Here is a 25,070-nt window from a genome sequence, read left to right on the forward strand (position 1 = left end):
TCCGGGAGACCTCCACTCAGTTCCTTCTAGTCACTGCACATACCTGCGGTCACAATGCTGTTTTTTGGCAGAGATCCTGGGAACTTCAGAAAAATGGAGATTGCATGACTGGTTTAGGCAGTGACACGAGTCACTGCAGGACAACTGAGTGCGCAGTACTGTATTGTGTAATGTTGTGTCTGGGCAGCAGCTCTGGCGACTTCAGAATAATGGAGAATATGATGCTGATCCTAGTAAATCACCGCGGAACAAACCAGGGTAATAGAGAATGTGATGCTGGCTCTACGCAACTATACCGGGAACCCAGGATAATAGAGTGCTGGATACACACACACGTAACAAACTGAGACCACGTATGTACAGACACCAGGCATATCAGTGGGGATCAAACCCAGGACTTTCAATACCAGGCCCACAATTTCTGTAAACTTGAGCTAATGGAGTAGCTTGCTTAGCTGGTTGTAATTAGCAGTCTGTTATTCTCACTGTGGCTGGAGACAGGATTATTCACACTAAGAGGCTGATTTTCAGAGGCACTGAGCACCGATAGCTCCTCCTGCCTTCAGCTGGAGCGCAGTGCTTCCAGGAATCAGGCCCTAAATCAATACATTACACACGCATCCTCAGGCTCTTTTGTCTTCCTCTTCTGCATAGCTGCATGGTGGGGGAAGAGGGACCTAGATGTTCCCTTCCCATGCTGGTGTAGTCACTGAACATAATTCCTGGCTAGGTGATTGAATAATGGAATTGGCATACCTGTTCCCTTCTCCACCTGCCCCCCAGCATAGAAACCATTATCATGGGCATAATACATCTATGAACCAATGCTGGGGTGGTTGGTCAACCAGCCTTGCCCCTTTTCTATCGCAAATGACTGAAATAAAGAGAGTGTTATGTAACAAAAGATGCCATGGGGATGTACATGGGGCAGCAACCTCTGCTTCCTGACAGGATTCCAAGCTACCCTCTCCATCCCAAAACAGCCTCTGAGGCAGGGGAACAAATGTCAATTCTTCTGGTTTATTCTCTGTCTAGATAGTTTTTGCCTTCCTGGCTTGGCTTTAAATGTAGACTGGGTAGATGGCTGCTAAGGGACCCATATGTTTGGTTCTGTGGTTCTGGGGAGAAAGACTGCAGGAAATAGCAGTCTGCCCAAGGGATTCCCTCTGACCATCCTCTCACTCCAGAAGTCCCTCCACAAAACACAGGTTGCCAGAGGCAGCTGGCTAGCCAGCCAGAAGACAGACTTAACACCCCACTGAAAAGGAAGGGAAACAGCAAACCAGGGATGTGAAACTGGTGACTTGGGTACGGAAACTAAGAGAACCAATCCATCAAAGGCCACCCCTGCATCTACTTAGTAGCTACCCCCAAGCATTAACCCCCGCCCCTGTTGTAACCAAATAAAAACCACCATTATACATTTGTTTTCTAGGTAATTGTGGTATTGTTGTTGGCGGGGGGGCAGTCCTCTAATCTCAAATTCTAACACAGAAAACTGGTGGTCATACAACAGCAATACCTTTCACTTGTCCTTTGAATGATTTAGAAACCTTGTAATTACAAAAAAGAGGATAGGTAGGAGCTTGTTGCTGGTCTTAGAGATGAGAAAGTCAAGCTGAGGTTCTGCTTCCTTCATTTGGTATGTCCAGGAGGTATGCTGTAGGTGGGGGGCAGCTTTGACAGAACTGGAGAGGGGAGAGAGGGGGAGATAAAAGAATAAAAACAGTTCCAGCCAAGGAACTTCCTGGTATGGTTCTCCTCTAGTCCCATGCTCTCGTGCCCAGAAAGTCAGTAGTTCTCTGTGGATCAAGGAGCACAGGGGGCCTTGAGAGGAGAATCCAGGTTAGCCACCACACTTGTCAGCACAATGCTATAGTTCAGCGTCATTTTGCCAAGCAACAGTAGTGACAACCCTTCGAGAAGGATCAAGAGCTCGTCTTCTCATTAAAGGGGGTTTCCCTCAATGTTCTTGGGCGAAGAAAAGAGGGAGAAAGAAAGCTGCTGTAAGAGAGGAAATGAAACCCAGAGAGCGAGAGAAGGGAGCATGTTGGGCACAGCTTAGACCCGGGTATGCCTACAGGTTCTCGAGGTGCCTGAGGCTGAGGGAGCCGCAGAAGTGGATGGGGACTCCTCATCTGTCGTGTCTCCCTGTTCTTCCTTGTGGAGGCCGAGGTTGATGTGGGTCTGCAGGGCTGCTGGGGTCAGCCACTCCCTGGGGAGGCAACTTTGGAGGAAAGGGATGCACGAGCTGAAGTAGGCTAGGCGATTCACCCAACGGGGGATCTCCTTCCCACACAGGATCTACAGAGCAAACAGAAAAGGAACATTGTTACCAGCACCAAGGCATGTGTATCACGAGACTGCTATAACCACCACCTCCTCCTCCTCCTCCTCCCCAGTCAGTCAATGGTCTGGATTCCTCAGTGCTCAGAAGATTCCTGTTTGATTACAGGGGCTATCTTTTGAGGTCACAGCCAGCCATAAACTCAAACAATGTAAGCTTCTTCTTGGGGTGCCTTAGGCAAACTCCCAAGTGACTGGCCAGCCCAACCTGCCCCTCAATCAGCAGGTTTGGGGAAGGTGGGGAAAACTACTCCTGTCTGCTCTCTCCCCTCTGTCCGCTCTCTCCTTATTTGGGGCTCATAGATCAGAAAGCCAGTCCTGCGGGTAGCTCTCAGAACACAGTTGATGCCATTTTCACTCTGTAATGCCAAAAGATTTGGACTGACATTGCCCTGAGCTTCATTAAGCTGACAGTTGGCCGTAACCAGGGGAATGGATGATTGTGAGGAACTATTCTGTCTGCTCCCCACTTTCTGTAACACTGATGCAGTCAGGTTGATTAATCTACAAAGTAGATATATGCCATAGCACCTTGAAGTCCTTTTCTTATTGTAACTCTTAGCTCCTCCATTCTTCCTTAAAATAAACTACTGAAATAGTAAAAAAACCACCAAGAACAAATCCCAGTGTCTTGTGGGTCTTATACATACCACATGCATGGCATTGTTTTGTGTATGCTCTCATGTGTACTGCCATGTTTTGTTTTGCTTTGTAATAACCACACAAAATCTGACATGATGGCATGGGATGGTTCAGGGGATTGTTTTTGTGACACAGACCCTTTCTCCCTTAGGACATGAGTCCAAATACATTTTTACTGAATAACAGTAGCATGTGGAACTACTTTAAAGTTTAGAGATAAGTGTATGAAACCCAGGGCACTGGTACTAAGCATCAGAGAAGTGAATACATGTCCCTTGAGTAGTTCTTTTGCTTCCAAAATTACTTGTAAACACCCAAATTATGTAGGAATCAGTAATGTTCTACATTTTCATTTTGGGGACAAATTCCTACATCAGTGACTTCCTCATGGAGTCACCACTCCTCCCAAATTTCTAAACACCACTGCCAGATCTTCTCATGGACCATATCCCTACATCATGGGTTTAAGAATAGTTAACAAGAAAGGATCTATAGCCCAGACTGATCCACAAGTCACAGTTTGAGAACCACTGAATAAGATTTTGTCAGCAGGTCATTTTAGTTCCATCCAGGATCTTAAGAAAATTCATTTTTTAAATTATATTATATAAATTTAGCCCAACACTCACCTTTGAAAAGCAAATATTTTACCCATCTATCTCATTGAACCCTGACTAGTATCTCCAAACCTAGTACCCTTGCCTCCATTTTTGGTTGCATGCCCCTCAATCCCTTTTCCAGCCCCAGTAGCTCTGGTAACATACCGCCTCCTTGGAAAATGAATATATAAAATAAAAGGCCTTTTTTTTTAAGTGTGCATTTAATTCTGGGGAAAGGTGCTGGATCAAAGCTAAGAAGGAATCACAAAAATACCATTAGAACAATGAACACAGTAGTGGAGCTTTTGGAAAATTAGTGCTAGAAAAAGAGAAGCAGAAGGAAGGAGTGGTTGGAGCAGCTGTTTTGTTTGATTCCTTTCACTGAGCAGCTCAAAGAAAACTGTGGCAATTGCTCCTGCTGTTCCCAATGTGGAAATGACGCTGAGGGCTTTTGCTTTTATTAGCTTTTTCACAGGGCAAATCAGTCAAGCCAGGAGGAACTGTAAAATGTACTTAAGGACACGTGGACTTCAGGCCATCACTCACTGATTAGGGCAGTTTATGGAGCTCGAGGGCAGTGATGAAGCCTAAGATCACGTCTACACTAGGAGTGCTACAGTGGTACAGCTACAGCGGCTCTGTAGTGTAGATGTGACAGGAGGGTGTCACAGGGCAATCCAGAGAGAGACCTTTCAGGCTTTAATCACAAACCAAAACCACTCTAGGTCTCCTTTGCCACCACCATATTGTACTGTGTTTTTCCAGCAGGCCACAGCCTGCAGTGTTATTTACATATATTTACACTCCAGAGCCAGCTTCCCCTCTTTCTTCTAGGGCAGGGACCAGTACTAGCAGCAGTCAGTCTTGCCTATCTCTGCCTCCTTCAGCTCCGTCCTCTTCCCCAGCACTGCCTTCCTGTCTGCTTATCTTATCCCAGGAGCTGGGGTTGCTTCCCCCTCCATCAGACCCTCAGCTGTAGTTCTCCTCAGTGAAGTGGCACCCTCAGTCAACTCCCCGCCTTCCAGTAAGGTCCCCATTAATATATACAGTACTGGTGGGGAGTGGAGTGACAGGGTGCTAAGTTAGCTCCTAACTCAGCACACCCTGTTACCAAGGGGTTTTCCATAGCCATAGGTAATCCACCTTGTTGAGTGATGGTCGCTAGGGCAGCGGAAGAATCCTTCCATCAACCTAGCCTTGTCTACATCGGGGGCTAGGCAGGTATAACTACACTGCTCAGGGATGTGACATTTTCACACCCTGAGTGCTGTAGCTATGTCAACCTAGCTTTTAAGTGTAGACGAGGCCTGAGTAGTTCCCCTTCTGTCAGAGACACGCCAGTCTGGGTCTTCACCACCACCAAAGCCATCTTGTTACTATTCCACAGTGGAATAGGAATCTCAACAAGCTAGCAAAGGGAACTTTGGGAAATCCTAACAGTGGTACAGCCTTTTCCTTAGGTTTGAGCTGCCTGCTTTGCAATGTATTGTGGCTGGAGTAGTAGTACTTATCAATCCACAGGTAATAGAGAAAATGAGATTAGACCAACTGAACTTAATTAAAGCTGTACAAGGAAAATGAAGAGGGAGAATTCCAATAGTATCTGAATCCCTGGAAACTCTGCCCATTGTAGCTCCCTAGGCAGAATAATCAGTTAGAAACATTACATCAGGAGAACAACTCACCTACCCTGATGGCCAGACACTGTTTCCGGCAGTGTAACCCTTTCCTGGGTGTCACACATGCCAGACAATGCGGAATACTTTTTTCTCCCCCAAGAAGGGCATTCCCTTCTGTGGAGGGATGTGTGCAAGTCCTTTGAGACACAACAGGTAAACTGTCTTGTACCAGAAACACTGGTCTTGATTTTTCTAGGTCAAAATAAACACCCATCATGCTTTCAAAAGGTACCGACTGGCTGCCCTAGGAAACTTAAAAGATCTGTAGTGAATCCTCATCTGAATTCCTGTCAGGCTTTACAGAGTCCCTGGGAGCAGAAGTACTGAAAAGTGGATGGAATAAGGAATGCTGTCTTCTTCCAGTTTGTCTGAGGCAGGGCCGGCTCTAGGCACTAGCAAACCAAGCATGTGCTTGAGGCGGAACTTTTCAAGGGGTGGCACTCTGGCCCTTTTTTTTTTTTTGTGCTTGGGGTGGCAAAAAACCTAGAGCCGGCCCTGGTCTGAGGCTTTGAGAAGGCAGTTGAGGCTCCTAGCTGATCCTGCTAATTGGGACAGGGAGCCTTGTTGCACTAAACAAGCCCTTTAAGTTGACTGTAAAGATGCTTATCCCCCCTCATAAAATGAAGACAGGGAGCTACGAGGGCTGGACTAGGCTGCATCAAACTGAACTCTGAAGAGGTAGCATGGGGATTCTTAGGCATCCATCTGAGAGAGAATACAGCTTGAGTAACACTAAGGTACCTCTCAAATGTGCCTCGATTTAAGGAACATTACATGAAGGCCTTGTCTACACTACCAAGTTTTGTCACCAAAACTGCCATTTGTCAACTCAAACAGTGAATGCGTACACACTGGGAGGCAACTTTTGTCGGGAACAATGTCTCATTTTGGCAAAAAAAAAAAAAAAATACATCCACCCTCACAAGAGATTTATGTCTTTTTCCTCTACATTTTTTTCGACAAAGTGCAAGTGTAGACACCACACTTCATTTCATTGCTTTAATTGGCCTCCAGCAATGCCCATCCTGACTGCTCTGATCAGCAGTTTGAACTCCACTGCCCTACAGCCAGGTAAACAACCATCCATCCCTCCCTCATAGAAGCCCCGGGAATTTTTGAAATTTCATTTCCTGTTGGCTCGGCATGGAGAGGCCTCATTGCATCTTCCCAGGTGACCATGGCAGGTTATAGCAGCAAATGCTCTCCTGCTTGGACCACAGCAGAGCTGTTGGATCTGCTCAGGATATGGGGAGAGGAGGCTGTGCAGTCCCACCTGCGCTTGAGCCGTAGGAATTGGGATATCTATGGGCAGATTTATTGAGGCTTATGTGAAAAGGGCTATGATCAGGACATGCTGCAGTGCAGAGCGAAGATTAAGCAGCTGATGCAAGCGTACCATAAGGTGAGGGAGGCAACCCGTCGCTCCGCTGCTTCACCTAAGACCTGCAGGTTCTATAAGGAGCTGGATGCTATCCTCGGTGGTGACCCCACCTCCATCGCCAAGAGCCCCGTGGATACTTTGGAGGACACAGAAATGGCAGAAAGAGGACCTAACCCGGAGGAAGAAGTTATTGATGAAGAGGTGGAGTTAGATGAGGATGTGCAGCTCCCAGCAGGGTCGCCCAGTGAGGCGGGCAGCCAGGAACTGTTCTCCACTCCAGAGGTACCTAGCCAGTCTCAGCAGTTGCTCTCAGCAGTGAGCCAGAAGCTGGAGATGAGACTTCTGGTAAGTGGCTGTGGCTTGTGTAGTGCGCAGGTGGGCTCAGGGCAAAGAAATGTGGGAGGCTGTCTGGGTTTCTGTGAGCTGGACATTTCCCTGTGTAGCTAATCAATATGGCGGAACAGGGTGTTGATGCATGCTGAGATCTCACGGGAATCCTCCAGAGAGATCTCGAAGAAAGTTTCCTGGAGGTACTCAGTAATCCTCTGCTAAAAGTTCCCTGGCAGAGCAGCTTTGTTCCTTCCCTCATTGTAGGAAACTTTCCCATGCCATATGGAAATCACTTGTGCGGAGACCAAAGTGGCACATAGGTGAGCAGCATAGGGAGCAGGGCGGAAGCCACAAGCATGGAGTGGATGTACCCTCGTTTCCCTGCTTACCCTTAGCAGTGAGATGTCTGCTAGAATTATCCCCACCTGTGGAAAAGTATGGGAGAATTTTAGAATTTGTTCCCTAGAATGCTGCACCATGACCCTTGCAAAGAGTGTGTGCTCTTTTCTCCATGTGGAGCGCCCCTTCTTCCCCCCGTCAACACTCACCATGCTTTGGGTGTTCGCAGAGATGTGTACCTGGCTAGAGTCAGTGAGAAAGTGACAGCAATGTTGCAAAAGGTGTATTTAATTGAAATGTTTCAATGCTGTGTGTAAATTTAACAATCTCGCTTCTGTGCATTGTCCCCTGTGCTTTACCAGATGTGGCCTTCAGGAACACCCCACGCACCCCTGCTGAGCGTCTCCACCAGATAAAATAGTGCCCAAGATGCAGCAAAGATGACATGTTCTGGGACATCCTGCAGTGCTCCAATTCAGAAAAAAGGGAATGAAAGGAGTGCTGGGAAGCCAAATAGCATGACAGAAAAGAGAATAATGCATTTGTTAAGGATGCTAATGAGCAGATGATTAAAGTAATGGAGGAGCAAATGCAGATGCTGAAGTCCTTAATAATACAGCAGACTGAGTAGATCAGTACTTGACCTCCACTGCAGCACATTCAGAACTCTTTTCCATGCCCTGCCAAACACCTCCCGCTCATTTCTTTCCACCTTCTGGGACTTCTCGGTTTCCTCTTCACTCCACCCCCTCAGACAACTTTCACAATGATAGCTGGACCTACACACAGCTGTGAAAGTCTGCCCTTCCCTGGTTCCTCCTTTCCCGCCAAGCATCTGTATGTTTGTGTGCGCTATTTCTTGTGCAATAAAAGAAAACTTTTATAATGGTAAATCATCTTTTTTTTGGTACAAGATGAGATTGCAGGCACTGCCAATACATGCACAGGTATTTTAATCACTTTATTATAGGAATATAAATCCCCAAATGTCACCATTGCCCCCTAGGAAAACTACATATAATGTAACATTAAAGCAATTAAGACAGAGAGATATGTCAAAGTGCTGCCTCAAAGCCTCCCTGCTTCAAATAGCTACTCTCTGGGCTCCTCTGACAGCCCTGGTATCTGGCTGCTCAAAATCAGTGGCCAAGGAGTCTGCCTAAGCATTCCACCCCTGAGCAAACCGTTCACCCTTAGCTTCACAGAGATTATGCAATATACGGCATGCGGCTATGACCACGGGAATATTATCCTCAGTAAGGTCCAACCTGCCATAAAGGCATCGCCAGCATGCCTTTAATATGCCAAAGGCACATTCAACTGTCATCCGGCACCTACTGAGCCTGTTGTTGAACTGCTCCTTATTGCTGTCCAAGTGTCCCGTGTAAGGTTTCATGAGCCACGGCTCTAAGGGGTACACAGGGTACCCCAGGATCACTATGGGCATTTCAACCCCCCGCACCTGTAATCTTCTGGTTAGGAAAGAAAGTCCCCGCTTGCAGCTTTCTGTACAGGCCTGTGATCCTGAAGATGCGTGTGTCATGCACCTTCCCAGACCACCCCACGTTAATGTCAGTGATCCACATCACTGCCCACAGTGATCCACAAGTGCCTGCAACACCATGGAGAAGTACCATTTCCTATTGATGGACTCCATTACAAAGTGGTCTAGTGCCAAAATTAGAATGTGTGTGCCATCTACCGCCTCTCCACAGTTAGGGAAACCCATTTCTGCAAAGCCGTCCACTATTTCATGCACATTTCCCAGTCATGGTCCTTCATAGCAGGTTATGATTTATTGCCCTGCACACTTGCATTAACGCAGCCCCAACGGGCGACTTCCCCATTCCAAATGGATTCGCAACTGACTAGTAGCAGTCTGGAGTTGCCAGCTTCTACACAGCGATTGCCACACGCTTCTCTACTGAGAAGGCAGCTCTCATTTTGGTGTCCTTGCACTGCAGGTCTGGGGCCAGCTCTGCGGACAGTTCCAGGAAGGTGCTTTCCGAATCCAAAAGTTCTGCAACCACTGCTTGTCATCCCACACCTGCATGACAATATGATCCCACCATTCAGTGCTTGTTTCACGAGCCCAGAAGTGATGGTCTATCCTATGCACCTGCTCTGTGAATGCCAAAAGCAATCTAAAGTTGCTCCTATCCAGAACGCGCAGAATGTCAGGCACCTGCGAGTCTTCCTCGGTTAGGAACTTCATGATTAACTGCACTGCCATCCACAATATCTTCATGACAGTTAACAGAGCTTAGCAGAGCAGTGTGGGATCCATCCCTTCTCACAAAGATGCTGGGGTGCACAGCAAAGAAGGGCCGCTGAAAAAATGCCGTGAAAGAAAGCCGGAAGCCCATGGAGTGCTGGGAAAGAAAGTAACGCATCATGGGACATTTAGCACTGTCCCAAGATGCACCGCGATCCACTCTGTCATCCCACAACACCTAGCAACAGAAGGACTGTGGGATAGGTACCCACAGTACATTGATCACATTGTCAATGATGGTGCCCCCACTGTGGACGCGATCTGCCGACAGAGGGAGCAAGTGTGAACATGAAATTGTGATTTGTACTATGTCGACTTTTGGGTGTTGACATCACTTTTGTTGACACAAATTGGTAGTGTAGACAGTGGCCATTTGAGAGGTACAGCTACTAGAGAAAAAATCCCAAATACACATTCCAGGAACAGTTTTTCTTGTTCATACAAAACCCCTGTGAATTGTATCCATTCATTGCTGTTGGCCCTGGACCTTCCACAGCTTCTGTATTCAATCTGAGCTATTCCTCTTGCGCCAATACATTTTGGTGCCATGGGGGCTCTCACTGCTCCTACAGACAGATTCAACACTGTGGGCTAGCGAGAGTAGGTACTGAGAGTCACTACTTATCCCCATGTACGTCCTGCATCTTCCCCCACCTTCCTTCTGGATTAACGGCTCACACTAAAACCTGCACACTTCATGCATTGCCCCCATTTGAGGCAGGAAACTTCTGTAGCAGCTGTGTGTACTTACTGCTGCCACTAGGCGGCATTTTACAGTAGAGAAGTTGGCTTCCCTTTACTAGAAGTTCTTCTGGGGTGCGTGGCTAAGAGCTGCAAATGGCCTCGCTGCTGTCTGGGAAGCCAAGTGGAAACACAGTTCAGACATACAGAGCAGAAGCCAAAAGTGAGGGAGAAATGGGAACTGACAGTCTGGAATCTATTTCTGTGGAGCTTTCAAGTCCACACCAGTGCTTCAGCTCACCGATCTACAAGTTATGCAGGAAATAGAGAGGGCCTCTGAGCCCCTGAAGTCAGGCCCAATTCCCATCCTCCAACGTATCAGAGTTGAATTCATTTAAATGAAGGAAAATAGCAGAAATTTATAACATCCATCATGTGCTTAAAGCACGTTATTGCTGGCAGCCACATCCTTTACTACTGCTGGAACTGACAGCTGGGTAATCTGACCCACATACGCCAGAAATGCTACTTCACATGCAATAGGAGAGTGACAAAAAGTGTGATAAAAAACATCTGGAATAACGCAACAGGAAACTATCGTCCCTAAATGGTACTATGCAGCAAACTGAATAGTTCCCTAAATATCACTGATATTTAGGTTTAGACCAATATCTCCAAATACCCCTGTGATATTTGGGATATCTAGAAATGTACTGGGGACCTAAACATGAGAATGGGGATAAGGAGGGAACCCAGTTAGCAGGAATGTGAGAGAAGAGCCACAAGAATGATTAAAGGATTAGAAAACCTGCCTTATAGTGATAGACTCAAGAAATTTAATCTACTTAGCTTAACAAAGAGAAGGTTAAGCAGGGAGTCTATTGCAGTCCATAAGTGCCTACATGAGAAACAAATATTTAATAAAGGGATCTTTAGTCTAGCAAAGAAGGTATAATATGATCCAATGGCTGGAAATTGAAGCCCGACAAATTAAGCCTGGAAATACATTTTGAACAGTAAAAAGAAAAGGAGTACTTGTGGCAGTAGCTCACGAAAGTTTATGCTCAAATAAATTTGTTAGTCTCTGAGGTGCCAAAAGTACTCCTTTTCTTTTTGCGGATACAGACTAACACAGCTGCTGCTCTGAAACCTGTCATTTTGAATAGTGAGGGTGATTAACTTTTGGAACAACTTATCGAGGTTCCTGGTGGATTCTCCATCACTGGCAATTTTTAAATCAAGACTGGAAGTGTTTCTAAAAGCTCTGCTCTAGGAATTATTGTGGGGAAGTTCTATGGCCTGGGTTATACAGGAGGGCAGACTAGATGATCACAATGCTCCATTCTGGCCTTGGAATCTATGAATCAGTGGCAAGTAACAGACCACAGGCTCTTCTGCTACATTACTGATCACAGCTTCATAGACTGAGAGAACATAGTAGAGGGATAAAACTGACTTCACTGGAGTCACCTAGCTGAGATCTAGTACCATGGACCACATTTTTTGTATAATGATCTCACCTACCTAACGTTACATTCTCTTTTAGTGACTACAGGGAACATCAGCCTCAGCAAGATTACTATAGCATGTCAATGGACCCTTCAATGGAAAAAATAAGTCTCTGGTCCTTTCCCCTGCAGTGATACAATCTAAAGTGAAACCTGATGGCTAGAGAGGCTTGTTAATGGAAAAGAGAACTTCGCCACTGCAAGGAGGTTCTATCCTGCAAATCCCAGAAGGAATGCCTCCCTCATCTACTCTCCTTCCATCCTATCCCCTCTCATCTTACCCCCCCCCCATCCAATTTTCATATGCTCCTCCCTCTGCAGACCTCAGAGGTCTGTAAGAAGGGCAGGGCCGGCTCCAGGCACCAGCGAAGGAAGCAGGTGCCTGGGGTGGCCAATAGAAAGGGGCTGCACGTCCGGGTCTTCGGCAGCAATTCAGCAGCGAGTCCTTCATTCCCTCTTTCTCGGCAATTCGGCGGCAGCTCAATCGGGTTATTCTTTTCTTTTTTTTTTTCTTCGCCGCTTGGGGCGGCAGAAAAGCTGGAGCCGGCCCTGAGGAAGGAAGTCCTTGTCCTGCAAACCTTAGGACACCTGCAGCGGGATGGGACTGCAGACAACAGGAGGTCTGAGCCTTTTCAGACCCTGACAGACTTACATTGCCTTGTTGGAGGCCTAATAAACTCTCTAGACTCACTTGAGGTAGGCACATCTCAGCAGTTTTGGTGTGTATTACCTTTCAAGAATGAGAGTTTGTAAGAACAACACTGTACAATCCTCATACATTATAAAATGCAGAGTGACGGTTACACTTCTCAAACACAACTCCCAAACCATCTTAACTCTATCTCCATGCCTGGGCCCTCAGAAATCAGAAACTCCTACTTCTTAATCCAACCACTACAGAATTTCCTTTCATCAGTGACCACAAAGACTAGAAAGCTTCAACATTAAGCATATAATTATTGCGCTGCTTCACAACCTTCTTTAGGATCATACTTAGAATGCACACAGAATTTTACAAATTTCTGATTAGACAAACAACACAGTGAAGCCAATCATTTCCCACACCTCATTAAGGGCCTGATCCAAAGCCTCATGAAGTCATTGTGAGTCTTCCCAAGGGCTTTGACTCAGACTCTAAGGGCAGAATCCTGCAAGTAGCTGAAGGTATTCAGTACATTGTAGATGGCTCTCATCAAGCCCTCAGAACCAGGCCTTGTGATTCAATGTGGCAACCAGTTCTACAGATGCCAGAAGACACAGACTGGCAGGTCTCCTTTTACAAACTTCATATGCCAGATTATGCTATTGTGCAAACGTCGTGTGAAAAGAAAAAGAGTTACTGTGTTGACAACGCAGCACAATTAGCATTTGGGCATTCATAGATTAAATTTTAGAATCAATGCTCTGTGGTGCGTGCTTTTAATGCTCTGCATGCAAAGAAGGGAAGATGGCAGCCTCGCATCTCTATAAAGGCAGAGTTACGGGAGCCTGGGTACCTTGTGGACAAGTGCAACTTGAACTCCGTACTTCCTGGTTGTCTAACATGAGGTTTGTTTGTTTTAAACAACATTCCTGAAAGGTAACATGCACTCAAGCATGAAACCATAACTTGAGATGTAGCGAAAAACAACTTCACATAAGAACTGCCATAATGGGTCAGACTAATGTCCATCTAGCCCAGTATCCTTTCTCTGACAGCAGCCAAATCCAGAGCTTCAGGGGAAGTGTATAGAACAGGGCAATTTTTGAGAGATCCATCCCATCTTCCCCTCTGCTTCTGGCAGAGGTTTAGGGTCACCTCAAACACAGAATTATGTCCATGATTAGCTTAGCTAATACCCATTGGTGGACCTATCCTCCATGAACTTATCTAGTTCTTTTTTGAACTCAGTTATACTTTTGGCCTTCACAACATCCCCTGGCAATGAGTTCTATAGGTCAATTGTGCACTGTGTGGAAAAAGTATTTCCTTTTGTTTCTACAATAGAACCTTAAAGTTACAAATACCTTGGGGAATGGAAGCTGTTTGTAACTCTGAAATGTTTGTAACTGAACAAAACGTGTTGGTTGTTGTTTCAAAAGTTTACAGCTGAACATTGACTTAATACAGCTTTGAAACTTTACAGTGCAGAAGAAAAATGCTGCTTTTGACCATCTTAATTTAAATGAAACAAGCACAGAAACAGTTTCCTTACCTTGTCAAATCTTTTTTTTAAACTTTCCCTTTTATTTTTTTAGTAGTTTACATTTAACACAGTACTGAACTGTATTTGTTTCTTTTTTTGGTCTCTGCTGCTGCCTGATTGCATTTTTTTGGTTCCAAATGAGGTGTGTGGTTGACCAGTCAGTTTGTAACTCTGGTGTTTGTAATCTGAGGTTCTACTGTATTAAACCTGCTGCTTATTAATTTCATTGGGTGATCCTTGGTTTTTGTTTGTGAGGAAAAGCAAATAAAACTTCTCTATTCACTTTTTCCATTTCATTTATGATTTTATATATCTATCATATTTCCTCTCCTTTGTCTCTTTTCTAAACTGAACAGCCCTAACCTTCTGAGTCTCTCAACATATGGAAGCTGTTCCATACCCTGGATCCAGAGTAACAGCCGTGTTAGTCTATATTCGCAAAAAGAAAAGGAGTACTTGTGGCACCTTAGAGACTAACCAATTTATATGAGCATAAGCTTTCGTGATGAAGTGAGCTGTAGCTCACGAAAGCTTATGCTCAAATAAATTGGTTAGTCTCTAAGGGGCCACAAGTACTCCTTTTCTTTTTGCATACCCTGGATCATCTTTGTTGCCCTTCTCTGAACCATTTTCAGTTCCATTATATTCTTTTAGATATGGGGTGACCAGAACCAGACACACTAAACCATGGATTTATATTGTGGCGCGTGAGATTTTTGGTCTTATTTTCTATCACTTTCCAAATAGCTCCTAACATTTTGTTAGCCTTTTTGAACACTGCTGTGCATTGAACTGACGTTTTCAGAGAAGTATTCATGACGTCTCCAAGATCTCTTTCCTGAGTGATAACAGCTAATTTAGAGCCCATCATTATATATTGCTATTTTTTCCAAAGTGCATAACTTTGCACTTATCAATGTTGAATTTAATCTGCCATTTTGTTGCCAAGTCACCCAGTTTTGTGAGATCCCTCTACAACTCTGCACAGTCAGCTTTGGACTTAACTATCTTGAATAATTTTGAATATGCAAGCACTGCCATTTCACTGGCAAATCCCTTTTCCAGATCATTAAATAATATGTTGAACAGTACAGGTCCCAGCACAGACCCTTGCAGGACCTTGCTGTTTACCTCCCTCCATTGTGAAAACTGACCATTTACTTCTGGCCTTTGTTTCCTATCTTTTAACTAGTTACTGGTCCATGAGAAGACCTTCCCTGTTATCCCATGACTGCTTAGTTTCCTTAAAAGCCTTAGTAAAGTTTTCATGTTGGAATTAATTGTTTAGACTAAATTTGTTTTATAGTTACCATGTAAAAACTTGAAGTTACACCCCAGGGAGTGTAACTAGCCTGCACAGATCAACAAAATAGACTGAGTGGCAACATACCATAAAGCTCAGGCCAGACTGCATTCAGTGTGCATGCACTAAAGGAGCAGTACTGTGAATGGCCTTCATCTCACAGTGTAGAGAACAGCTGAGACTAGTAAATGAGTATGAATGGACTCAGTAGTTAACTTGTTTTCAGGGAATTGGTATCCTAAGGCCAGTGGGGAAAGGGGTGAGAAGCTTTAAAATCAGCGCAAGCAGGGCTGCCCAGATGCCCAGATTCCCCTGTGCAATCACTTTCTGGTCCACCCTGGGTGTGACATAGTCCTCATGGAGATTCTCCCTCGAATCGCAGTCACTTTCCTCTTGTAAAGTGAAACAAGCCCTCTGCACTGTCACAATGAACCTGGAAAGGAGGTTGCAAAAGGGAAAGAGCAGGAAGAAATGATGGGTCTGCCAAACCATCACTCATACTCCCTCTGCCTACTTGCAGGAACATGGCAGTTGCATCTCTATGTCCCCGTGCTAGAGGATATAGCTGCATGTACATAGGAATCCATGAGCAGAGAAGTTATGAGAGCAGAAAAAAAAATCAGGGTCAAATGAAACAGCTGGTTCTAGGGCTGTGGGTGAGGAAGTGCTATTTCAGCCCAGCCAACCAGGGCTCCAGTTGAGATGCTCAAAGGCTGAGAGTCTGGACTACAGGCCATCTTGATGAACAAAACAAGTAGTCAGATTCACCAAAGGTATCAACCTGTTCAGCTGTAAACCAAGCCTGCCATGTGAAGATGTTCCCCTGTGTGAAAGTCATTGAGACTAGGATTTAAGTACAGCAAGAAGATTCAGGATGACAAGATAGGTAGCAAGTGGCCTAATAACAGAAGGCCCTCTAGGGAAGACTGAGTATAATTAAGACTGGGACTACTGGTGACACTTAGAATAATGGTTATCATACCCAATGGATGAATAACTGTAATTCACTCAAGCTATTGCAAGGGCACAAAGAGGAATTCTTCTTTCGCAGCAGGGTGTTCCTGCCAGGCCAATGGCTCAGAATAGCCACAACTCAGAGATTCACCCCTTGGAATGTGGATTCCATGCTGAACATGTCTTCTAGGCCAATCCCATTGTGTGTTGTGATGAGCTTCTTCCCTGAAGGGTTGACTCTGACACTCCAGTTTTTCTTTTCCCAGCTGCTCTTCTCTAACAACTATACAGAAGCAACAGGTTGGTGGAGTGGCGGGAGGCAGGGAAAGATCAGAGGTAGAATCCAGCAGCTCTTGGGGGCGGGGGGGGGGAATTGCTCCCAAACAAGACTCCCAATCCTGCAAAAACTAACTGCCACACCTAGATAATTTGCTTACTCTTCTGACACTTCTTACTTATCAACTGGCTTCTGTTATAAGTCGGCTGGGCAGAATTTGATTTTTTTATACATGTGATTTCGGTGGTTATTATCAGTGTTTATATTTAAGCATTTTCTTCTATTTTTATAGTTTTAAATGTTCACAGTTGTGGGAAATTATGGGGGGTCCAAATAATAGAGGTTCAGGCCATAAATTATTTAATGAATGTAGTTATTGAGATTCAAAAAGTTAAAGCTTTACAGCCATTGAAACAGAAATTGTCAACATCACATGTCAAAATATACAAAGTAAATATCCTTAAATCAAACTAAGAACTCAAGCAGCATTTTTCTTATTTTGCCTATCTGTAAATTTCAATTATCATCAATGGAAATATTTTTGTGCCTGTGTTTATGGTAAAATTGACATTTTCTGATAAAAATCTAGTCCTTCCAAGCTTAGTTATAAGGATTAGGTTTTTCCTTGCCATCTAGAGCTGTGCAAAAGAGGAATATGTTTTCATGCCATTGCACATACAAAAATGTCATGCTGCTATGACCAGGAAAATTCAGGCCAGATCCTGAGCTGGTGAAAATTGGCATAGTTCCTCTGACTACAGTGGGATTATGCCAATTTATGACAGTTGAGAACATGTGCCTTTGTTTTTAATGAGATACCTGCAAATTTCATATAATTTGCTGGACAATAGGACCACTTTAAAATGGAAATGTAAGGGGTTTGTGTTCTTAATCCAAATTTCTTACCCACAAGTGCGGATAGATGGGGACTGAGGCTGGACCAAGAGTGAGCACAGGCAATTATAAGAACGGCCATATTAGGTCAAACCAATGGTCCATCTAGCCCAGTATCCTTCCTCGAATAATGGGAGTACCAAAGCTTCAGGAGGAGTGTACAGAACAGGGCCATTTTGGAAAGTTCTACCTGTCTTCCCCTACCAGCTTCTGGCACTTAGAGGTTTAGGGTTGCCCCAAACATGGGGTTACATGCCTGACCATTTTGGCTAACAGCCATTGATGGACCTATCCTCCATGAACTTATCTAATTCTTTTTTGAACACAGTTATATTTTTGGCCATCACAACATCCCCTGGCAACACATTCCACAGGTTAATGGTGCATTGTGTGAAAAAAGTACTTCCTTTTGTTTGTATTAAACCCGCTGCCTGTTAATTTCATTGGATGACTCCTGAGTTTTGTATTGTGGAAAAGGGCAAATAAAACTTCTCTATTCACTTTTTCCATATCATTCACAGTTTTATATACCTCTGTCATATCCCCTCCCCCCCTTAATCATCTCTTTTATAAGAGGTCTGCTACTAGGGTCCTTGATTTCAAAAGGGCAAATTTAAAAAAATTAAAGGAATTAGTTAGGGAAGTGGACTAGACTGAAGAACTCAAGTTTCTGAATGTGGAGGAGGCTTGGAATTACTTTAAGTCAAAGTTGAGGAAACTATCAGAAGCCTGCATTGCAAGCAAGGGGGAAAATTTGTAGAGAAGGGTCCAGACCAAACTGGATGAACAAGCATCTCAAATAGGTTATTAAGAGAAAGCAGAAAGCCTATAAGGAATAGAAGAAAGGATGGATCAGCAAGGAAAGCTACCTCTTGGAGGTCAGAAAGTGTAGAGGAAAAGTGAGAATTGCCAAAAGCCAAGCAGAGTTGGACCTTGCAAAGGAAATTAAAACCAATAGTAAAAGATTCCTTAGCCAACTAAATAAAAAGAAAACAAGGAAAGAAGAAGTGGGACCGCTAAGCACGGAGGATCGGGTGAAGATTAAAGATAATCTAGGCACTGCCAAACACCTAAATGAATATTTTCCCTTTTTTTAATAAGGGTAACGAGGAGCTTGGGGGCACGGGCAGCATGACTAATGGGAACGAGGTTATGGAAGCAGAAATCATCACATCTGAGGTGGAAGCCAAACATAAACATCTTAATGGAACCAGATCAGGGAACCCAGATAATCTCCATCCAAGAATGTTAAAGGAACTGGCACATGAAATTGCCACCCCAATAGCAAAGGATTTTTAATGAATATATAAACTTGTGGGGGAGGTCATACCCTATGACTGGAGAATTGAAAAATATATTTAAGAAAGGAAAAAATAGTGACTGGGAAACTACAGACCCATGAGTTTGATCTTAATTGCAAGCAAGGACTTAGAACAAATTTTGAAAGAGAGAGTAGTTCAATCCATAGAGGTAAATGGTAATCAGGATAAAATACAATAGGGTTTTACAAAAGGTAGATTGTGGCAGACCAACATAATCTCTTTCTTTGAGAAGATAACCAATTTTCTACAAAGAAAATGTAGTAGATCTAATCTACCTTGATTTCAGGAAGGCATTTGATGCAGTTCCACATGGGAAATTATTAGTTAAATAGGAAAAGATAGGAATTAATATGAGAATTGAAAGGTGGATAAGGATCTGGTTAAAGGGGAGATTACAAAAGGTCATACTGCAAGGTGAATGGTCAGCCTGGAGGGAGGTTATGAGTGGAGTTCCTCAAGGATAGGTCTTGGGACTGGTCATATTTAACACTTCCATTAATGACCTTGGCACATAAAAGTAGCTGTGTGCTAATACAATTTGCAGATAACACAACATTGGGAGGTATTGCTAATACAGAGGAGAACCATATCATACAAGATTTGCATGACCTTGAAAACTGTAGTAAAAGAGCTAGGAAGAAAAGTGCAGGTCATGCACTTAGGGATTAACTACAAGACTTTTTTGCTTTAAACTGGAGATGTATCAGTTAGCAGCAACAGAGAGGGAGAAAGATCTGGGTGTATTGGTTGATCACAGGATGACTATGAGCGGCCAATGTGATGTTACCATGAAAAAGGCTAATGCAATCCTGGGATACATCAGGCAAGGTATTTTCAGCAGAGACAGGGAAGTGTTAGTACCATTATCCAGGCACTGGCGAGACCTCATCTGAAATTCTGTGTGCAATTCATGTTTAGGAAAGATGATTTCACACTGGAACAGGTGCAGAGAAAGGCTTTTAGGATGGTCAGAGGTACGAAGAACCTACTTCACAAGAGGAGACTTAACGATCTTAGCTTGTTTAGCCTAACAAAATGAAGGCTGAGGGGAGATATGGTTGCTCTCTAGAAATGCATCAGAGGGAAAAACATTAGGACGGGAGAAAAGGAGTACTTGTGGTGGCACCTTAGAAACTAACAAATTTATTTGAGCATAAGCTTTCGTGAGCTACAGCTCACTTCATCGGATGCATTCAGTGGAAAATACAGTGGGGAGATTTATATACACAGAGAACATGAAACAATGGGTGTTACCATACACACTGTAACGAGAGTGATCAGGTAAGGTGAGCTATTACCAGCAGGAGAGTGGGGGGGAACCTTTTGTAGTGATAATCAATGTTGGCCATTTCCAGCAGTTGACAAGAACGTCACTTGATTACAGACCTAAAAGTGGTAATTCTTCAACAAAAAATCTTCAAAAACAGACTCCAACGAGAGACTGCTGAATTGGAATTAATTTGCAAACTGGATACAATTAACTTAGGCTTGAATAGAGACTGGGAATGGATGAGTTGTTACACAAAGTAAAACTATTTCCCCATGTTTATTTCCACCCCCACTGTTCCTCAGACGTTCTTGTCAACTGCTGGAAATGGCCCACCTTGATTATCACTACAAAAGGTCCCCCCCCGCTGGTAATAGCTCACCTTACCTGATCACTCTCTTACAGTGTGTATGGTAACACCCATTCTTTCATGTTCTCTGTGTATATAAATCTCCCCACTGTATTTTCCACTGAATGCATCCGATGAAGTGAGCTGTAGCTCACGAAAGCTTATGCTCAAATAAATTTGTTAGTCTCTAAGGTGCCACAAGTCCTTCTTTTCTTTTTGCGGATACAGACTAACACGGCTGCTACTCTGAAACCAGGAAGGAAGAGGAGTTATTTAAGTTAAGGACCAAAACTGACACAAACAAATGGATATAAACTGTCTATCCATAAGTTTGGGCTTGAAATTAGACAAAGGTTTCTAACCGTCAGAGGAGTGAAGTTCTGGAAAAATCTTCCAAGGGGAGAAGTGGGGACAAAATAATTAACTTATTTTAAGACCGAGTTTAATAAATTTATGGAGGGGATGGCATGATGAGATTGCATACAGTGGCATATGGCCCATCCACAACTGCTATTAGTGAATATCCCCAATGGCAAGAGATGGGACACTAGATGGGGAGGGTTCCAAGTTACTACAGAGAACTTTTTCCCAGGTGTCTGGCTGGTGGGTCTTGCCCACATGCTCAGGGTCTAACTGATCATCATATTTGGGGTAGGGAAGGAATTTTCTCTCAGGTCAGCTTGGCAGAGATACTGGGGGAATTTCAACTTCCTCTGCACCATGGGGCACGAGTCACTTGCTGGTTTGCACTAGAGTAAATGGTGGATTCTCTGTAACTTGAAGTATTTAAATCAAGATTTGAGAACTTCAGTAATTCAGCCAGAGGTTATGGGCCTATTACAGGAGTGGGTGGGTAAGGTTTTGTGGCCTGCGATGTGCAGGTCTAACCAGGTAATCATCATAGTCCATTATGGCCCTCATGTCTATGACTAAATTGAACAGCTCTAATCTTTTAGTCTCTCCTTGTACGTCAGCTGATCCATACCCTTAATCATCTTTGTTGCCCTCTCTGAACCATTTATCTGTTAATCATTTTCATTGAGCTGAGAGAATCATTCAGTGCAGCCAAGAGCATAAAGGTTAGTGATGAAAGAATAATCTTTTAGACTTTTATATAGCATATTTCATCCCAAGGAATTCTAAAATGCTTCATAAACTTAAACTGATAATAGAAGCTATTCCTAGAAATCTGCTCATTTCACTGCTTTACTGTAGCCAGACCTGAAATAAAACAGCTGCTGTATTCAACAGAAAAACTACACAACCTTATGGCAGGAAATAAACAAAAATCACCTCCAATTGAAACTGCAGGAGGAATTTATGGATACAGAATGTCATTATTAATGAGCTTCTGTGGAATGCTGTAAATCATCATGGTACTTAAACTAAGAAAAAATATACAGCCCCTACCCGCAGCTAGCCACATCCAAAGCCCACTGAAGTAAGCTGGAGTTTTTCCATTCACTTCAGCGGATATTGGACCAGGCATGAAGCAAGCAAGCACTTGCTGATGTTCTTTGTTTCCCTGTTATTTCTTCCTGCTGCCCATCACTCGTCCTAACTGTCTCTGCCCCCTGCCAACCATTAACCAGAATAGCTCATAAGTGTTTGCTGAACAAAATGCCATTCCCACAAACGCATCCCATGGGCCTCATCTTTGCAGAACAAACCAACAGTAATTATAGCTGAAGAAACCTTGAATACTATTTGACTGGGATATGCTCAAGTTCAGCTTCCAAAAGCAGTTGCATTTTCAAAATCGGACACGGGTGCATTCAGAAGTAATCCACACTCCCATTCCAGCTCTGATCTCTCCAGTGACTTCCGGGATATTATGGGCTTCCTGTTTCCTAACTAATAATAAAGTTAGAGCTTGCACTCTGCTAAGTGTGGGTCTGGGAAGCTTTGGAGTCAAATTATTCACTGATGGCTAAAAAGCGGCTTTCTTGTTTGACCATTTCTTGATGCAGCAGACCTGCCTTGCTGACAATCAAACAATTTTTAAGGAAATCAGAACACTGCAGTAAATTTGTTGCACACAGCAGCAGGTTTACCTTGGTTTAGAAAAGAAATACAGATACCAAGAGGCCAATTAGTATGCTCCAGCCATCAGCTCCTCAGCACAGCTCTACCCTCCACCTTCCAATAGAACAAATTGCCCCATCCCAACATGGCTCCAACCGCCCTTATGAAGGATGACCCATTTACCCCCACACTGAAAGCAAAAAACAACTTCATCTGTCCACATAGCAGGCATCTTAAGACTCCTTAACCCCCATTCCACCATGGCTTCAATTACACAGGGCACAAACCTGTCCAGCATGATTCTATCAACCAGTGACAGACCTACACCCCCCTCCCTGCCACATACCACCACCTATTAATAGAGAGACCTTTGCCCAGAATTACAGGGGTGGGGTGGGGGACAAAATCTTGTATCCTATCTGGATATGGCTCCACCTGAAAATCACGTAGCATCAGGAATCGCCAGATACTTCCCAGAGACAAGGTAAGTGTGGGAATATCTTTTATTGGACCAACCTCTGTTGGCGAGAGAGACAAGCTTTCCAGCTACGCAGAAGAAACCTGCACAACACTTTGAAAAGACGAGCCTGGGAGCTTAAATTCATGACTTTGCTAGACACTAAAAATCATGTTCTTAATACAGACACTGAATGTATGGTTTATTATAACAATCTGTAACCCACTAACCCCACTTTCTGTGCTATGATTACACGGGTGTTAATGAGCCACTTCACCTTGAATGGTCCCTTAGAATATGTGATAACTGCTTATGCTAAACTATCTGTTCAACCTTGTACTTAGCTGTGACACTCGGAGTACCTTTCCCAGACCTGAAGAAGAGCTCTGTGTAGCTCAAAGCTTGTCCCTCTCACCAACAGAAGTTGTAATATCTTTTATTGGACCCTCACCCACCTTGTTTCTCTCATATCCTGGGACCAACATGGCTACAACACTGCATACAGACTCCTCCTACTAAGATTCCATTTGCATGCTTTCATCAGGTGTGCCTGCCCAAGCTGGCTCCATCTGCCCCTATAATCTTGATAATCTTAACATGCTGCCAGCAACTAGCAGTACCCTATCCACTAGACGGCTAGCTTAACTCCTGCATGCTAACACTCACATTAGCCCTCAGGTTGCAATACCCTGCATAATCCCACATTCAGACTCCATTTGCCATTATCTTAGCAATTTCAAAGTAAGCGTTGCCAAGGATGACAACCCCAAATCATTTGGGGTTTGGATGTTTACCAAAGTTCAGAGAACCCAACTGCCTTTGTGAGCTTCTGGGCTAACCCTCATAGCAGGATGCTCTGAGTGAGGTGATGCTGAATCTGTTGAACCAGAACACACAAAAGATTTTTAGCTATGAAGCTCAGTGGTAACTGGTTCTGACAAGCTTGGAATCTCACCATGCAGTTCAGCCCTAGTAAGGACATGCAACTATTTTACTGCAGATTGAACTAAACCAGCTCAGGGGCTTAGGAGTCTCTCTCTTTGTTCTTCTGGCAGCCAACTAAGGCTATCTAATAAAAAATATATACTTTGCCCCTTACAGCACCTGTCATCAGAGGATCTGATGCACTTTGCAGATAATTAAGCCTCACACTATGCCCATGAAAGAGGGAAGTATTAGCATCACCATTTTACAGATCAGAAAATGGAGACACAGAGGTTTAGCAAACTTGTCCATTGTCGCACAGTGAGTCAGCGGCAGAGGAAATAGAACACGGGAATCCTAGCTCACAATTTCCCATTCTAACTGCTGACCTCATACGCACTCTCCTTCCATTCCTGTTGGTGTTGGTAGCTGCCAGCAAGCAGGTCTTTGATCTGTGGGCAATCACAGACCTAGCTGGGGCTGAGAAGTGTGCTAGCCGGACTAAATAGGAGAAGCAATTAAGTTCCTTTTATGGAATAAGACAGATAAAACAAAAGAAGCTACCACCCAAAGGCTGGCGGATAAGCAGCCAAGCTTTTGCATGCTTCTTTAAATCAGACCTCTGAACTCTAGGTATTGTCTCATTACCAATTAATAGCGAGAATCCAGAGTCTGCATGAGCCAGTAGCTATGGCCCCAAGCATGTCTGAGCAACCTTGGTCTTGTGACATTGTGAGAACTGCCTAGTAGGACACAAGTTTCTTCAGTCACCTTCCTTTTATTCTTCCCAAGAAGACACTCCTCATCCATGAGATTTTCATCACTCTCAACCCTTTAAAAAACAAAAACAAAACAAAAAAAAGTAACTATTGCCACTACTCTTAGTCCCAGAGCTTTGGTCTCCAAAGTGGGCACTACGTTCACCATCCCTAGAACCAGCTCCATAAACGCACCCATGACCCACCAACCAAAGTATCTTTCTAAATTCCCTCTACATGATCCTGTCCAACTCCAGAGTCATCAGGCATCAGCAGAGAACTAATTCCTCAATACCATTCCCCACTGCCCATTTAGGAAACTACTCTTTGGCTCCACTTCCTGATCCAATTTGGGTGTGAGGGAGCTGTGATCACATGATGAAGAATTTCAGATAGGGAGGGGAGGATTAACACTGCCATAGACTGTCGAGAGGTGACCAAGGCATACATGGGAAGGAAATGGATGCTTTCCACATCCCCACACTACTTTTCCATTTGGCCAATTTTGCAACAAAGCAAAGCAGCTCTTTGGTCTACTGGTTCCTAGATTTCCAAAGAAATCCAATAGAGACAG

At 44.1% G+C, this 25,070-nt stretch overlaps 1 protein-coding gene across 3 annotated transcripts in view; it reads right to left on the reverse strand.

Moving 5' to 3' along the window:
• Positions 1-323: 323 nt before the first annotated feature.
• The window catches only part of LOC102933476 (deubiquitinase DESI2), a 75,676-nt gene continuing 50,929 nt past the window's right edge, over positions 324-25,070 (reverse strand). For 2 of the 3 annotated variants that reach the window (XM_043548022.1, XM_043548023.1), the window contains 2 exons: positions 7,367-7,402; positions 324-2,304 (listed from right to left, as the gene is read on the reverse strand). In XM_043548022.1, coding sequence (XP_043403957.1) covers positions 2,062-2,304; positions 7,367-7,402 — 279 coding nt within the window. In that variant the 3' untranslated portion in view covers positions 324-2,061. The remainder of the gene's footprint in view (positions 2,305-7,366; positions 7,403-25,070) is intronic. The other variant, XM_027818153.3, reaches the window with a different exon arrangement.

This window comes from Chelonia mydas, chromosome 6 (genome assembly GCF_015237465.2).
Source record: "Chelonia mydas isolate rCheMyd1 chromosome 6, rCheMyd1.pri.v2, whole genome shotgun sequence".
Taxonomy (NCBI): Eukaryota; Metazoa; Chordata; order Testudines; family Cheloniidae; genus Chelonia; species Chelonia mydas.